Below are 18201 nucleotides of genomic sequence, written 5' to 3'. Positions count from 1 at the left end.
TATGGGCACTGTGATGCTTTTTTTTTTTTTTCCTTTTTTTCTTTTTCTTTCTTTTTTTTTTTCTCCTTACCTGTACTTACGTCTGCACACACCACGTTCTTAAATCTCTGATAATGTAAGCTTGAGTTAAACAGTCCTGGCTAACAAAGTAAAGAGAAATAATGGGAAAGGAACTGTGAATGGATTTTACCATCTTAAAAATAACCCAAAGGGAAAGTAGACATTTTAGAATTTCTTCTAGAAATTAGTACTCTGGTGTACAGATTTTATAGTAATTTTTAGACTAAATGTCAGGAACAGAATCACATTCTTAAAAGGTGAATTTCTATAAATGTGTGTATATGTTGAACAGATGAGCAGTTCTGTGCAAAAAATGTGTATAACTGCATTTGAAAAAGACAGTGAAAATTTTGGGTTATTCTAGATGTCCCATAGTCTGTCTTGGAATTTAGTTCTGTGACTAAAGGAGGCTTACAGTTGCTCCAGTTTTGGTTCTGTGGGGTACCCCAGTTGTAATCTGAATTCTTAACAGCAGTGCTCTATCTTTTTTCCTCTTGATGCACTGAGGCTGAACCATAATCATTACCCTAACTCGGAATTTGATCAGAGCTAGGGAGTAGCCATTGGAATGGGGCAGAAAGGGACAAAAGAAATCAGGAGGGAGGCTAGTGTTCGTTAGGAAGGTCTCTGCTGCTTGAATATGATAAAATCATATTTCACTTATGATGTTTACTGTATGTGGCAGCTCTTATTTGTAAATAGGGCAGGTCCCCTGTATAAAGCTGGTGTTATTATTCACACCCATAGAACAAACACCTCCACCCCCCTGTTGTTGTCTTAAAAAACTCCAGCTGCTCATGAATATAGGGTCAGGGAGGGCCGGCTAAATGTTTCTCTGTGCTTTCTCTCCAGCACAGCCAGCAGAGCTGTTTCCTGTTCTTTGTTTCAAGGCTGGGGTTTGCGTCATACATTCCAAGTGGCATATGTGTGCTCTTTCCTGTTTCAGGCTGTTTTCTGGTAGATCAGTAGCCCAGACCAGGCTGAGGTCCCTGCCCCTAAACTCTGTATCCCCACCCATGGAGTTATCATGTCTCTACACACTTGATATTGCTTAAGACGCCTGTGTTATGTCATAATGAGAAGTCAGTTAACCTTTTTACGTACACCCTTTGCTCCACTGCATTTGTCTGGGTGAATAAATGCTTTTACCTTTTTACATTTTTTATTGCCAGATTGTGATTTGGGGAAATTTGGGTCCATCTTTGCAAAGAAACCTAAAGGAGTTTTGTTTTTATTTGTTTGTAATTCTTGTGTTGAGGTGGTTAGGGTGTTAAGTTTTAAGATAGGCATTTTGCCCTGAAGCTGTCAATTTCAGATCAGGATTAACACCTTACAGTTTAGAAGACCTAGCATTATCTGAAAGATGTGGCCCACCCTCGTACACGTTTTAACCCAGGCTGCTCCAGGTGGCTTCCGTGGATGGAGGAGAATTTAAGCAGTGTTGGCAGCCTGGCCTTAGTTGAAAGTCTTGCTTATGTTTGGAAGGAAAAATCTTTAGAAAAATCACTGAAGCAAAGCATAAGACATTAAGAAAATCCCAGGATTATTTCTTTTTAAGGACAAAGATTTAAATATCAGGATAATATTTTAAGGACAAAGATTTTACTGTATAATATTCTACATTATCATTTCCAACCCGTTTTTAAGAATTTAAAAGCTCAAAGAAAAGGAGAACTGGCAGTAGCAAATTCATTTGATGATAGATCGTTTGGAAAATTTTAATCTATTTTGAAAACAGAAGAAGAATACTCTTCTTATTTTTGTTTTACAATAACATTTTTCATTATTTTTTAAATACTCTGTCAGTTGTGCGTCAATGAGTTTCTGGGGTAACTATTTAAGACCTACCTTAATATTAGTTTTCTGTTGGTTCTTGAGAAACTAAGATTTCAGGAAATATTTGGTTGAAAAAAGTTTTGGAAAGTGCTTTTGTAAACTTGGGGATTTTTTTTTTTTTTAATGGAAAGGAATCATCTACAGCATCTCCGTGGAATTAATTTCAAGAGTTGCTGAAGCAGCAAATCAGGCCCTCTGCTCCCCCAAATTGATGATAATGGTGCTTTAGTTTTAAATGTCACATTTCACCACATTCTTTATGTATAAATGGAAAGTATAAAATAGGGTATTAAGAGAGTTGTTAGTATCAAATAGTTGGCTACTGATACTTCTATGAAAAAAGCTGGGAGTTTTGGAAGTCCCAATAAGTTCTTTCTCCTTTGGGAAAAGCAACTGGAAATACTAAGCTGACCTGTAGGACAAGAGGCTTTTAAGCTTAAAATTCATAAGTAACTCAAATTGAAGCAAGTTTTTGTTTGTTTGTTTTGGTTCCAAAGTTGTTAACAATCTAACTAGGTTTGGTAAAGAGTATTTGGCTTTCCCCAAATTCTTTCCTCTCCCTTTTGCAGGGAGATGAAGTGGTTAATAGAGATAATTAGGGTCTAATATATTCTATCAGAAAAAAATTCTGCAAGCTTCTAAATGCTAAGCTGAATAGTTGGGGAAAATTATACTATCTTATAGTTGCTATAATTACCAAAAAAATGGGAATAAGAGTTTTATTTGTTAACCATATCAATCATGATTCCTAATTTAGTTTCATTGTGTCTCCATCCCCCCTTGAGATACTTGCCTTAATATTTTCAAATCAACATTTTTTGCTATAAAACGACAGATTTCTTAGGCAGTATTTCTTGTTCTCTGCTTTCACACCCAGTTGTGTTTAAGAAAAATAAATATACGCAACTTCATTCTTTAAGTTACTAGGAATTACATTATTCTGAAACTTGGATTCTTTCTGAAATGCTTCATTTATCATTGGTTCTAGCTTTTTAAAAAAACGAATCCCTAGAATCTTAAAACAGTTGATATCTGGTTTGCTAGTATGTGATACTCTAGTCAGAATTCCTCTTGGGAGTGAGTTGGAAGAGGGTTATGATGGTCGCTAGCGTTCTCATTGTCAAGACCACTCTGTTCCTTTCTTAGGCCATGTTTCTCATCTTAAGCAGTCATGCCCAAGCTGGAGACAGGAAACCAGACAGCAGTCTGCCCTGATAAGGGACAGCATTGTCTGAAGGCGGGGATAGCCCTGCTTTTCCCCCCAACTCAGCTCTCCTTCCTTGAAATTTAGTAGTCGTAGAAGAGGCACAATGCTGTTGACAGTTTCTGAACCAGAACTGGGATTCATTTCTTCCAAAGCAAAAAAACAGTGTCCTCGGCCCGGCGCAGTGGCTCATGCCTATAATCTCAGCACTTTGGGAGGCCGAGGCAGGCGGATCACCTGAGGTCAGGAGTTTGAGACCAGCCTGGCCAACACAGCGAAACCCCATCTTTACTAAAAGTACAAAAATTAGCCGGGTGTGGTGGCGGGCGCCTGTAATCCCAGCTACTCGGGAGGTTGGCTGAGGCAGGAGAATCACTTGAACCCAGGAGGCGGAGGTTGCAGTGAGCCGAGATTGTGCCTCTGCACTACAACCTGAGCAACAAGAGCGAGACTCTCTCAAAAAAAAAAAAAAAAAAGAAAAAAAAAAGAAAAGGTGTCCTCTTAACTGGCCCTGTCCTAATTCTGTAATGTGACCATATTCAATGGAACAGTAAGAGAAAAAAAAAATGATCTGTGCATTTTGTATCCGTTGGTCAGAGGGGTTGTAGTAAAGTTCTTTCTTTAGCAAAACAGATTCCTGGAGGTTTTGAAAGTCACTCTATTGTGTCAGCAGGCTGAATTCATTATCATTTCTCCATCTAATTATTTAGAAGGGCTGGAGACAGAAGAGAGCGAGTTAAGTGGCCCTCTAGCCCATGCATTTCATGTCACCCCTGGGTCTGGCTCTTACCCTGTTTCCTGTAAGGGGGCGCTCCCTGAGGCAGGCCCTTTGCAGGAGGACCCAGAATTGCCCTGCTTAGTCTGGGACATCCTCAAGATGGTTGCCAGTCTCTGGAAGGCTTGTGGATCCTGCCAGGGATGGCCCAGAGCTAGTCTCAACCCAAATCAGTGGAGTTTGGCCAAATCTGGACATAAGAGATCAAATGGATATTGAGGTCCGTGGATTCTACTCTAGAGAGTGCCCTGCGAATCAAGTGTGGGCTTTTTTCTCCTTTGGCCTATATGCTGTTCTTTCTGCTACCACTGTTGTTGAAGTGTAATCACTGAAATCTACTCCTTTATCTGTTCCTGTACTTTGCACCCCTGGTACCTTACAAAGCTTCACACTCCAAAGCCTCTTTCATTTGTAAGATCAAGTTCCTGTTCCACTGCGTTTCCAAACCAGGGAGTTTTCCTCTCCCAGGCTCCCGAAGTTTTCACGTTTACTTTGCATTTTAGAAGATGAAGTTTCAGGCTGGCTTCACCAGCCGCTGGACAGAGTTTTCATGTAGGACACCTGGTGTACCACCATTCCAGGGCCGTTGCCCTTAGTTTATCCTAGCATGTGAGAAGTGTAGTTTGACATCCATTCATTTATTCATCTCACAAGTATTTATTGAGTACCTACTTATTAGAGCTAATCTCAAATTATGTGCAATCATTACTCTGAGTTATGCCATAGGATGGAGTAGGTCTGCAGTGATCTAACCTGAAAAGGCATTTTGAAATCTTAATTGCCTGCTGGAACCTCCCCCTGGCACTGCTTCCCATGGGCCAGTGTGGCTGTGCACACCCACACCCTCCCTACTGGGGAGTGACCCCAGCATTAGGCGATTTTACCTAAAAGCCGGTCCCACAGCACAGGCTCTGAAGCAGAACAGAAAGTGCCCGGGTCTGCAGGCACACACACTTCTGCTCCTGGCTGCAGCTCCGACCAGCTCTGTGAAATTGGGCGAGTCATTTCACCTCTGTTCCTCCATTTCCTCATTTCTAAAATGGGATGAGGACCTGACCCTTCCACCTTTGTACAGTTATTATGAGGATTTCCGTATTTACTTGGGTCAAGCTGCCAATTTTTCTCAGCAGTTATATCGACAATGCAGGTGCACTGGCTAGGAAGAATAATCGCCTAATTTGGGGCCTTCAGAATGTGTCTTTTGATCTTGCATCCAAGTGTGCATACTGAGACAGGGTGGGCAGCAGGAGCCAGTTGGAAGGGGTGGAAACTCACTCATGTGAAAAGACTGTCCCCACGTTCTATCTTTTCTGGGGACCAACCTGTTCACAGAAATCACTATCCCGTACTTACTGTTAGCGGTGTAATGTTGTCGTCTGCCTGGGGAGGTGGAAGAGTGGTGTGCCAAGGCCACCAGTCTTAAGTCAGACTACCTTGGGTTCAAGTCCTGGCTCTACAAGTTGGCAGCTGTGTGATGTTAGGCAGGTTACTTGGCCTCTCTGTTTCAGTGTTCTTTTCAGTAAAATGGGAAGATAGTAACCACCTCATTGACATTAAACAGCACCTGGTGATTACCAAGCATGAAGGTGGTGGTGATTGGCAGGAAACCTGTGACATCACTTAGCCCCTTGCCTTCCTTGATCCCTTTTCAAACACCTATGTTTGCACACACCCTTTCCCCCTGCAGTTCCCTCCCACCTGCCTCCTCTCCTCCCTTTCTCGCTTTCTTTTTTCTATTTTAAAATATTTTAAAATACAGTAGAGACCTTGACACTAGACTTGTTTAGAAGACCTCACTGAGTGGATGATAAATTCTTTGAAGATGGTACTGGTAAGGTCTCTGGAGTACACATGATGGGCCAGGCTAAGGTTAGGGGCAATAACTTTTTCTTAGGAAGTTTGGTTTACTAGGTCTCCCTTAGAGTTCGGCCCTTCACCCCTATTACTTGTTTAAGGGAGGTTTCAAGTGCATTCAGAGGGAAAGGGAGATGATTGTGGAACTCCTACTATGAGCTAAGTGCTCTTATGTTAGCTCCTTAGGCTTGACATAAAAACTTCATTCAGGGAACAAGCCCAGTCTCCTGTGGGGAGTGGGGAGGGAGCCCTCTCAGGAAGGCTGAGGCCTGCCTGTCTGTCCTTCCCAGTACTGCTGGCAGCGCTGTGGGACGCACCACTGGGAAAGCTAAAAGGCCTAGCCTCTCTAGGTAAGAAGAGGCGGCCTTGGATCCCCCAGGGAGCAATCAGCTGGCTGCAGAGTGGGGAGGGCCTTGAGCTGGTCTTTGAAGAATTAGGAGGATTTAGATAAGCCGGAAGGGGAGGGGGCATTCCACGCTGGTTGCCCAGCATCAGGGCCAAAACTGAACAAAGGCCTGGGAGTGGGCAGGGCAGCCGGCATGAAGGGCACTTGTTGGAGCAGGGGGCAGCTGGTGGGGAACGGGGTGCCAAGCATGGGTGCCTGAGCCCACTGTCTGACCCGGGGAGAGCGCGGGAGGGAAGTTTGTGAGCTGGGGAAGGACGGGATGAGAAGAGATCTGTGAAAAATGCGAGTGGCAAGGGGCGAGGGCTGGACTGGAGAGGCTGAGGGAGACCAGTGGCGGAAAAGCTGCAGCAACGCAGGTGGGAGGTGCTGAGGGCCTGGCCCCCAAGGCAGGAGGGGAGAGCAAAGGAGGTGAGGAAGGCTTCAGAGATGGCCTCTAGGTTTCCATGGTGAAGGACCAGAAAATAAGGCCAATGGGAGGTGGGGAGGGGGCAGCCTTAGAGGCAGGAACAAGGAGGAGTAGGGTTGGTTTGGGCCACGTTGATAGCAGTGGTTCAAAATGCTTTTCTTTTCTGCTTATTTTTAAAGGGAGAGGGCAGGCTTCACTCATGGTTTTGTATTCAAAGTTTCAGTGGCTCCCCGGGAGGAACTTCAGTGGAGAATCCTCAGGAGGGGAGGGAATGATCACAGCCCCACAGTTCCTTCTGGTTATTTTTAAGGTTCTACCCATCCCTGTTCAGGCCGGAATTTCCAGGAACTGGCTGCTGCCCAGAGCCAGCTGCTCCCTCCCAGCCTCCCACTCCCTGCAGGGTGGGGCCCCATGGGTGGAGGCTCCTTAGGGTGGAGTTGGGTGGGTCTCCAGTGATAGGGAGGGCACTGAGCAGAGGCAGATGAGAGGCAGCGTGGCCTCACGCAGCCCTTCTGGATTTGATTATATAACACTTCACAGAAGAGAACTGTGAGGGCTTAGGCGAGGCCTTGTGAGATATGTACACAGCAGGATTAGACATTACGGGTATTTTTCAATTTATCTTGGGTTGCTTGCCCTTAAAACTAAAACACAAAATTGTCAGAGAGCATAAACAGGCATGTAACCCTAGTAGGAAAATGATTCGAATTTGCTGCAGTTTCTCTAAGAAGGGTGTGGAATGCCACTAGCCAGATGGCCTTGAACTCCCAAGGGTAGCATGGGTGTGGGTGTCCCCACCCCCAGCCCTGCTTTGCTAGGCCTCAGTTTGGAAACTCGGTCAGGCTTTTGCTTGGTTGTTACCTTTGCACCTGTCCTTATTGACATGCAAAATCAATTGCTTCACTTGGTCTTTCCGAAGTACAGGGTGTGGGCAGAATCTTATCTGAAGCCATGTCCTGTTTGGACAAGTTGGACTTGCCTTGGCAACTCTCCATAGGGTGGAGCAGATGGGTGGAGGCAGGAAAGTAAAATTGGGTGGCTTGTTAGCAGAGAGATGAGAGAGGGTGGGTTGTTTGCTCACTGGATCATTGTATTTCATCTGAAACGAAATAATTAACTTCTTTGCCGTTTACAATACACATTAATGCAAAATAACTAATTCATGAGGGGCAAAGATTTAGAAACAACCCATGGACTTTTTCTCCTTTTCAAACCAGCCATAGAAGAGTAAGACAGGTGAAAATCGCGGAGTGGCATGAACATTTCCAAGAATGTCCGGGTAGGAATTTCCAGGCAGGAATTTCCAGGTAGGTGCCAGTGCTTAGCTTTTCTTAAGGGAGCCTCCAGCTTAATGCCTGCTGACATCTGTTGCCTGTCCCCAGTATTTCTGGCCAGGGCAACTGCGCTTAAATAATACTTGAGCCATTGGGGGATTTTGAAGAATTTGGGTAAAGAAAAGAAGAGAGAGAAGTTTCTCTGGAAAGGAAGTTTAGCTACAGGGATGTTGCTTGCCTGCCCATTTTCCTAGCCAAGAATTACACACACATGCACACACAGCCTTTTTTTTCTCTCTCTCTCTTTTTTTCCCCTGAAGTTCCTTTGGGGAGTAAGGGTGGGGGAAGATAACATGTTTTCTCTTTTAAAAATCCAAAAACTTAGAAGAGTTGAAAGGGACGCTTAGCAATGGTGTGTTGGTGTGTTGGTGTGTTGCTCCTTCCGAGGTTGGCTGGGAGACGGGAGTTGTGCTTGGAGGAAGGCAGGTGATTTGGAGCCTCAGGGTCCTGAGTTGGGGAAGATAATGCAGGGACCCTTTGAGGATCTGTGGGAAGAAATGAGGGCACGAAAAAGGGAAGAAATAGGGAGATGAGAAGGAAGAACATCAGAGGCAGGTCTTGCTCTAACCCCAAGAAACAGGGAAGAAACTGCTCCTGATACACGTTCTCTCTCTACCTTCCTCCTCCCTCAGGAAGGGGCAGGCAGTCGTCTGTAAGGTCGTTTCTGTAATAAATCATGCTCTAGCCTCCAGGCAAGCTGCTTTCAGAGGAGGTTTAGTAACCCCCTAACCTCGACTTCCATGAAGGACTGTGTGTGTGTGTTTCTAAGCCCTGCAGCTCACCTGCAGCCCTACTACCCCCCACCCCATAAAGCCATTGTGCCTAGGCCTCGGATACTGCTGCATAGGGCTCCAAAGCAAGACTGCGTTACTTCTGAAACTTCATGTCAATGATTCACCAAGCTTTTTAATCTGTAATCACGCAGTCCTGCATTTTGACAGAAATTTGACCCTTATTTTAACATCTGAAAAGTCAGAAGTGTAGGTGGAAAGAGTGTGAAGGGAAATCCGTTTCTCCTTTTTGAGGACCATTCATTTTTATTGGCCTTTCTCTGCAAAATAACACAGCTGGGGAAGATGGCATTTGCTCCAGTTATGGAAAATTATTTTGGCAGTGGTGATGTTCCGGTAAATTTTTGCTTTTAAGCACCTCAATAACTTAGAATTTTTCATAAAAACAGTTTTGCCCTTTTTTTCCTCCTTTTAGATGCAGTTTTGTTATCCTGGTGTTGCTTAGTTTAGCATTAGAATGTATTTCTAAGGCTAAGACTAGCTAATGTATTTCTAAGGCTAGCTAAGCTAGTTAAAATATAATGAAGATGTAAATATGTTTATGATTGGAAAATAGTCGTCAGAAAAAAATAGAACCACATTTAGAGCCTCCTCTTCTCAGTGATACCCACATAAAATGATTAATAGAATTCCTGAGCCTGGTTAAAACCCACTAGGTTTAAAGACCCCGGGGTTGGCCAACTGGATTGACTGACTGCCTGTGTCCTGGTCTCTAATGCCTGTTTTAGTGCGCCACCTACTGGTTCTGCTTAAGATTGCCATCAGTACTGTATGATAGATTTTCTAAGCATTTGTGGTTTACTTAGCATTCTTTCAGAATGACAGTAACCCCAGTGCACTGAGCCGCCCGTGGGTACCAAGGACTGCCAAGTTTAGGGACCCTATTTCTTCCAGGGCTTAAGTTACTTCTCAGTTATGTGGAAGGCACTTTGAAGACTTTACAGTCACTCTTAGGATTCTAGATCAGAACCTATAAACAAATCAGTACCAACAACAAAAGTGGTCCCTCTAGTCAGAGATAATGGGTGCAAAGTGTAGAAATTTTTTGCAGATACATAAACAGAAGCCTGATTTCTGTTCATGTGTTTGATTCTCTTTCTAAATTTGGTTTCTTCCTAGCTTGGCTTCCCTAACTTGTCTTTGTTAAAAGTTTTGATTATAGAAATAATAAACTTACACCTGTAATCCCCGCACTTTGGGAGGCCGAGGCGGGAAGATCAGTTGAGGCCAGGAGTTCGAGACCAGCCTGGCCAACATGGTGAAACCCCGTCTCTACTAAAAGTATAAAACTTAGGCAGGAGTGGTGGTGTGCACCTGTAATCCCCGCTACTCGGGAGGCTGAGGCAGGAGAATTGCTTGAACCCAGGAGGCAGATGTTGCAGTAAGGCGAGATCGTTTCACCGCACTCCAGCCTGGGCGACAGGGTGGGACTCCATCTCAAAATAAAGATATATATAAATAATGAACTTTAAAAATAGAACACAGATGTGTAGAAAGCTGTCCTACCCACCACCACTCTCAAGGAGCTCCTGTTAACAGTTTCGGGTATGTGGTTCCAGGCGTTTTCTTTGCATATCCTTAATCTTCTTGTTTTATAGTCTGTGACTATTACTAAAAGCATCGTCATTTAAAAGCTATTTTAGAAGCTACCAAATTGGAAACAAAGTGCTTATAGACGTGTGAAATAGTCAGTGAGTTTGATTCTATTCATTGTGATATTTGAATTTTGCACAGACCTTTTTTTTAACGTCCAGGATGCATTATTTAGTTAGGAGTTTCAAAATTAGGTATTCTAATCCTATCATTCCTTCTTTGTTTATTAACTTAAATACTTCTGTAATAAGAATATCCCTTCATCAACATTTGGATTACTTTGAGGTACATTTCTGAGCAAATAAACATACCTTTGTAATTATTTTTTAATAAAAGTAAATCAGGTTTTGTTAGTGCCAGTGTGTTTGTGTTTTGTTTCGTTTTGTTTTGTTGTTGTTTTTTTTGAGACACAGAGTTTCGCTCTTGTTGCCCAGGCTGAAGTGCAGTGGCGCTATTTCGACTCACTGTAACCTCTGCCTCCCGGGTTCAAGCGATTCTCCTGCCTCAGCCTCCTGAGTAGCTGGGATTGCAGGTGTGTGCCACCACACCCGGATACTTTTTTATATGTTTAGTAGAAACGGGGTTTCACCATGTTGGACAGGCTAGTCTCGAACTCCTATCCTCCGGTGATTTGCCCGCCTCGGCCTCCCAAAGTGCTGAAATTACAAGTGTGAGCTACCGCGCCTGGCCAGTGCCAGTGGTTTATACTAGACTGTGTTTCTCTTAGGATTACAAGTCTTGCGTTTCCTTAAACTTAGGTAAAACAAAAAATTAAAGAACAATAGTGATTTAAGTATGCCTTAATGATAAAAAGATGTAGCACGTTAATGTGTAATTCATTTCTAAAAGGATTCAGTAGTCGTTGCTGTGGCCATCAGACAAAGTCATTGAAAGCTATGTGAGCTAAATGGTAGACTTAAAATGTGAACGAAAAGGAACTCCAGAGCCCATCCTCTTAATTTATTCTGCTGTGTTGCAATTAGTGGTAGTAAAGAGTGCAGGGTAACATGAAGTGTGGAGATGCTGGCCTCGCTTACAAGCTGTCGTTGCAGTGGTCCAGTTGTGAAGTGACAAGGCCTCATATGAGACCTCATACAGGATGTAGGCAGCTGTTAACTTTGAAACCGAATCTAGTCTGAGTTTTATTTAAGGGTGGGAGATAGACCTCTAAGGCTAGGGTAAGTTAGCAAAGAGGCAAATACCAGACATTTTTGCTCCTGAAGTTGGAACCAACACATTTAGTGTCGTGTGTACAGAATATATATCCAAATTTTATGTGCATATGGATATAAATTAGGGCAAAGGGGTGTGTGTGTGTGTGTGTGTGTGTGTGTGTGTGTGTCTGTGTTTTAATCTCATTTGATAGACCTAAATCCTTGAGAAGTAGATAAGGGAGGCATGCTCTGCATTTTACAAATGATCACTCTTGCCCCATGGCTGTGCTAGTTTGCAGTCTGCTTGAGTCTCAAAACCATGGCTCCTTCCTTATACACCTGAGAATGTGAATGCTTTAATTTAGAAGCATTTGCATCAAGATACTGTCTAGTGGGATAGATGAGTCTGGGAGAGTGAATTCAGTGTAAAAAGCTGGGGGTGGGGAGATGGGAGGCTGCCACAGGGTGACCAGCCGTGAGTCAGGGCTGCTAAATGATCTGACCTCATTGATGTAAGCAGGAGATCTCACATCTTTTGTTTATGGTCCACTGTGAGGCATTGGACAACAATTCTTAGAACCATGTTCATCCGTACAGCTGCTAGGCTGGGAACTGGTTAATAATAGATCCTAAGACACAAAAGCGTTTTCATCCCTCATTATGAAATCATCTATTTTTCACTGGCTGTTGCGGTTTGTTCTTGCTGGAATACATAAGAGGGTAGTAGCACCATTGATTTCAGCAGCTTGGTATCAAATTGTATTTGCAGATTACAATACACCCTGTGATGTAGGAAAATATAATTTTGAAGTCAGGGCCTTATGTCGAGTTATTGATGAAATTCACGTGTTGTCATGAGATTGTCATGAGATTGAAAACAGGCTTTCTTCAATGAATCAACGAAGCACAAAAACTACATAGTATCACTTCCATAATTGTATGTGAAGATATCTTAGTATAACCCATAGAGCACCAATACAACAAATTATAGGATTGCTCTCATGGAGGTGGGGATGGGGGTTTTTAACACTGAAATACAAGAAGTAATCCAGAACCCGGGATTCCTGCAGCTTCCTCACTCTAGAACTTGTTCAATTTGCCACTCAAACCGGGGTGATCTATAAAGACCTTAACTCTAACCAAAGCACTGAGCACTTAAACCAAATTTGCCTAGTGAGTGCCTGAAGTCAGTTTCTGAAAGTGTGTCTAGTAGCAGGACAGTGTTTCTGTAACTGAGGAGACACATTTGAACATTGAGCAGACTGAATATTTCGTCTTGTGAAGAAGCAGTTGGCTTGATGTAGATTAGTGTTAGAAGTGGACTATACAGAACAGAAGAAAACAGAAGGGATGTCAAGCAGAGAACAACAGAAGAAAAGGACAGGACAGGATCAAGATCCTTTACAATAGGCTCATTTCCTAATGAGGAGAAATCTGTGTGAAAACAAGCTAATATTCTTCATATGTGAAAAGTGCTTAGAAAACAATAAGAAGCGGTGGGGGGTGTCAAGACCTGAGTAGGCATTTCTCAAAAGAAGAAATCCAAATGGTCAGTAAAGCTGAAAAAATTTAACTTCAATAACCAAATCAATTTAGAATAAAAATCATTTGCCATTTTGAGACTTAACAAGTTGGCAAGGTGTTTATCCTTTACAACACAAGTGATAACACATGTTGCTGGTGGAGATTTGGGGAAACAGGTTGTATTTTATTTATTTATTTATTTATTTATTTATTTATTTATTTATTTATTATTTATTTTTTTTGAGACGGAGTCTCACTCTGTTGCCCAGGCTGGAGTGCAGTGGCGGGATCTCCACTCACTGCAACCTTCGCCTCCCGGGTTCAAGCAGTTCTCTGCCTCAGCCTCCTGAGTAGCTGGGATTGCAGGCATCCGCCACCACACCCAGCTAATTTTTGTATTTTTAGTAGAGACAGGGTTTCACCATGTTGGCCAGGCTGGTCATGAACTCCTGACCTCGTGATCCATCCGCCTCAGCCTCCCAAAGTGCTGGGATTACAGGCGTCAGCCACTATGCCCAGCAACAGGTTGTATTTTATTAATGAAAATAATAGTTCGTTTTTGCCAGATGATGCATCAGGCGCTTTGGGAAATGTACGTACTTCTCACCCAGGAATTCCCCTACAGAAAACTTATCCTAAAAATTAACGGTGTGCGGGAGGATATATTTAAAGAGGCTCATTGCTGTTTGTAATGGCGAAAATGTAGAAGCAACCCTAAGTGCCCAGTCAAGAGGAAAGCGTTAAGTAAACTGATGTGTTCACACAGTGGCACGGGGGATTTGATGGTGCAGAACCATACTTACTGAAAAACAAACATTTTCACAATTAATTGTTCAGTGAAATGATAGGTACTAAATAGCATGTACACTGTGAGCCCAGTTTTAAAGAGGGTTTGTTAGAATAAAAATGAAATTTTAATGATGGTTGACTTTAGGTTTTCTTTTTGCTTGCCTTTTTTCCCCCTAATTTTTCTGTGACTAGCATCAGGGGAAAAGGGAAGGTGTTTAACAATCGTGTGTAATCTGAACCTCTAAAGAGTTGCACGGCAATCCCAGGCAAGCTTTGCTGCTTAGACAGGGCTGTACCTAATGTTCCAGAAAAGTCCAGGTTTATGTATTGAGTTAGAAATGTTGGTTGGCTCTCATCTGGTTATGACCATGGAGTCTGGTTTTAATTATGTAAATGGCATCTTTCATAGGTAAGGGAAACAAATTCCAGCCATTCCAGGGGTAAGGGAGAAAAAGGGGTAGAGAAGTGGGGTGAGGAGTATTCTATTTTATTTTATTATTTATTTATCTATTTATGTTTCTTTTGAGACAGAGTCTCGCTCTGTCACCCAGGCTGGAGTGCAGTGGTGCCATTTCGACTCACTGCAACCTCCGCCTTCTGGGTTTAAGCGATTCTCCTTCCTCAGCCTTCCGAGTAGCTGGGATTACAGGCATGCGCCACCACACCCAGCTAATTTTTGCATTTTTAGTGGAGACAGGGTTTCACCATGTTGGCCAGGCTGGTCTCAAACTCCTGACCTCAGGCGAACCGTCTGCCTCAGCCTCCCAAAGTGCTGAGATTACAAAGGTGAGCCACCTTGCCCAGGCTATATTTTATTTTTACTAGTTTGTATTTAAAGTAACCTTGAGATTTAGATGGATACCTTGTTTTGTTTCCTAGGCCGAACACCAGAGCACCCTAGAAGGTTTAACTAAAAGAATGCTCATGTTTGACCCAGTTCCTGTCAAGCAAGAGGCCATGGACCCTGTCTCAGTGGTAAGTTTTCCAAAATTGAACACCTCGCCTTATTTTTTCCAAGGGATGATAACATCATTGTGTGTCAAATTATTCCTTAAAATCATGACCGGGTATGGTGGCTCACGCCTGTAATCCCAGGACTTTGGGAGACTGAGGCGGGCGGATCACCTGAGGTTGGGAGTTTGAGACCAGCCTGACCAACATGAAGAAACCCTGTCTCTATTAAAAATACCAAATTAGCCGGGCGTGGTGGCACATGCCTGTAATCCCGGCTACTCGGGAGGCTGAGGCAGGAGAGTTACTTGAACCCGGGAGGCAGAGGCTGCGGTGAGCCGAGATAGCAGAGATCGCGCCATTGCACTCCAGCCTGGGTAACAAGAGCGAAAGTCCGTCTCAAAAAAAAAAAGAAAAAATCACTCATTACTCGACAGGCATTTCATAGGCAAACTTTTCTCAACGCCCCCAGGTATGAGTGAGCTAAATACTGTCCTAGCAGCTGTGGGTCCTTTAGTAAATGGGATCTGCGCTTCCTTAAGACCTGTGCCCGGCATCGCCCTAGGATATGATCAGCGTAGAACTTAGGCCATCGGCGAATCCTCTCATGACAGAAGTAATTTTACAAAAATTCCTCAGCCCTTTCGTGTGTAAAAATATATTAAGAATAGGATGATTTGCTTAAAAACCAATGACAACAGCCATATGGAGCTTTGACTATATGAGAGATGACTGAGGGAAGCCAGCGAGAGAAAGAACTTGGCAGTGAGGATGGAATCTCGTTTATTTGGAAGAGTCTGGCTGGGTGGGAATTACGTGCATTGTCCTTTTCAGCACCTTAGCCCTAAGCCAGCCCCTCATGGGAGCCAGGCCACTGGCTGCTCTTAGGCCACCAGGGACTAGCGAGGAGTCTGGGGTTTCTGCGGGGACACCACCAGTGCCATAGAGGTGAGACATGGTGATGGAGGAAGGTGTCTGACTTCAGAGCAGGGAGTGGTTTCAGCTTGAGGGATCTGGTTGAGTGAATATTGAATAACAAGGCAGCGCTCCCACTCTGTCTTGCTCTTTTCTTCCACGGGCTTGGAAAATATTCACAAGGGGGAAAACTTGGCCCGGGTTGCGTATCTGAAGGTTGGTAATGACACGCTTGCAAAATTAGATCATCCTTATGCATGGGCTCTGGAGGTTCCTGCCAAAAATGTTTATACAAGACATGGGGGTCATGCCGAGGCCCTTGGAGCTGAGTTGCCATGGATATTACTAAGCCAGTAAAGTGTTTACCAGTATCTATAATGCAAGTTGAGGCAGAGGGGCTTTAAGGAAATAACATTTGCATTCCAGCGTGATAACTGAATAACCAAGTGTCTGAATATGGTAGCAACTGAGCAATAAGGATTTTATTAATCAAAAAACTAAATTACTTTTTTTTTTTGAGATGGAGTCTCACTCTGTCACCTAGGCAGGAGTACAGTGGTGTGATCTCAGCTCACTGCAACCTCTGCCTCCTGGGTTCAAGTTATTATTCTGCCTCAGCCCCCATAGTAGCTAGATTACAGGCGCCTACCACCATGCCCGGCTAATTTTTGTATTTTCAGTAGAGACTGGGTTTCGCCATGTTGGCCAGGCTGGTCTTGAACTCCTGACCTCAGATGATCCACCCACCTCAGCCTCCCAAAGTGCTGGGATTACAGGCATGAGCCACCGCTCCTGGCCAAACAACTAAATTACTTTGAATGTTATTCGGTGCTGTCGTCGTATTCATCACATCCCCATCCCCGGCATCACTACATGATCACGTTAGAGGAAAATGAAGGTACAAAATTTCCCCATTAATTATATTCTTGAAATAGGAATAGGTTTTTAGCACTGGAGAATATGATTCATTTTACAAATGGTGCAGAGCCATCAGTGAGGCATTTCACTGTTCAGTGTACTTCCAGTACTTTTAATCAAGCATGAAAATAAGGCTCAAGAGTCTAATATAAAGCTAAAATGAAGATCCACATTGCTAAATTGGTGTGACATATGTAATTAAGTGCAAGGAAATGCACTTAACCGAAAAATAAGTGGAATAAAATGAATTTGAAGTAACTATTAAACTCGCATTGTTGTAATGTATTAATACGTGAAGTTAAAATATGGAGGAGTGATTTTGCAGTTAATGGTCTTTTTCTCCTTCATGTGCTAGATTTCAACTGCAACTGACACTTTTAGAATTTAGTTTCACCAAGTTACTGTCAGTCCTTCAAAATGAAGATTTTTTTTTTTCTTGTTTTGGTTTTAACTTTATTCAGCAGGAAGTATTTTTTTCTTAATTCAGTGCAACCAACTAGTTAACAGAAACATTTGAGGAGTGGGGTGTTATAATGATTTTACTTAAAAAAATTAAAAAGCTTTTGTTTCCACTCTTAAATCTTCAAATTTCATCTTTCCTGCCTTCATATGTGAAGTATATTGAACCTAATTTATTATTCCTTTTTCTTTTTAATTCAGTCTTTGACCTGAAGGTCAAAGTCTTTGGCTATTCAAGTCAACGTTGTAAACATTAAGGCATGATAGGACATTTGTGAAAATATTTTTAATTTCTACAGACGAATAAAAATATTTTATAGTAACTTATTTCTCCCCCTCTTCCCACCCCCAAAAGGATAGCACAGCAGAAACAATCGCTTGTTTGCGCTTTTGCTATAGGTTAGAGAAAGTGAGGACGTGTCATTTCCCTCTTAACCACATATAAGCCCTCATACTGTTCTCCACTAGCCTTGTGCTTTGAGGCTTAGGGTCACCCTGTTAAAATTTGCAAGAATGAAGAACAGAGTAGACTCTGCCTCCCCAAGTCTGTGCCTTCAGTCTCTGCTATTTACTGTCCACCTGGTCTTGGGAAAGTCACCAGCAGCTCCCCAAGCTTCTGTTTTTTTTAAAAAAAAAATTATAAAATATGAAACTGTGTGAAAAAGATGCACATGTACATAAATTGTGTTTTTACCATTTCCCAAAAGATTGATAATTAAAGGATTTAATTCAGGAAGTGAGCAAGGAAACAAATTGTGAAAACCAAAACAAATCAAAAAACAAAGTTTAAAGTATTCTTCTATTCCTGTGGAAAGATTGCTTTTGAAGAAAGGATTAATAATATTCTGTCATCTTTGGTCATCTAACAGACCGAAAGTATAGATAGGAAAGTATGTCAAATCAGTAATTTCCTCTGCTGTGTTCTAACAGAAACGTTTCATGGCTTTTTCAAGCCTGGTAGAAAGAGAGCGTTCTACCTCTGTTTGCATGGGGGTGCATGCCATTTGCTGTTCCCAGAGTGTGTGTTTATACATGCCTCACGCCTTCCTGTGTCTGGAACCCTCTCTTGGATGAAGATTCTTTTGACTTGCCCTGTCACGGACATTCACTTTTTTTTCATGTTGATAAATAGTGAAATAGAGATTTCATCCATGTTTTAGTCATTTCATCCACTGAAACTGTCTTATAATGGAAAACTCGCCAAAACTATTCCTAATAAAATAAGAAACTAT

The 18201-nt window shown here is 42.7% G+C and overlaps 1 protein-coding gene across 3 annotated transcripts in view; it reads left to right on the top strand.

Annotated features, from left to right (window-relative positions):
* Positions 1-18201, top strand: part of KLF3 (KLF transcription factor 3) — a 37579-nt gene that overhangs the window by 1985 nt on the left and 17393 nt on the right. For 2 of the 3 annotated variants that reach the window (XM_008017651.3, XM_008017654.3), the window contains one exon: positions 14606-14701. In XM_008017651.3, coding sequence (XP_008015842.1) covers positions 14645-14701 — 57 coding nt within the window. In that variant the 5' untranslated portion in view covers positions 14606-14644. Of the gene's footprint in view, positions 1-7758; positions 7849-14605; positions 14702-18201 lie in introns of those variants that run through there. The other variant, XM_008017653.3, reaches the window with a different exon arrangement.

The sequence above is a fragment of the Chlorocebus sabaeus genome, chromosome 27 (assembly GCF_047675955.1).
Source record: "Chlorocebus sabaeus isolate Y175 chromosome 27, mChlSab1.0.hap1, whole genome shotgun sequence".
Classification (NCBI taxonomy): Eukaryota; Metazoa; Chordata; class Mammalia; order Primates; family Cercopithecidae; genus Chlorocebus; species Chlorocebus sabaeus.
Note: the sequence above shows the minus strand (reverse complement) of the source record. Positions and strands in the feature narration are given on the sequence as shown.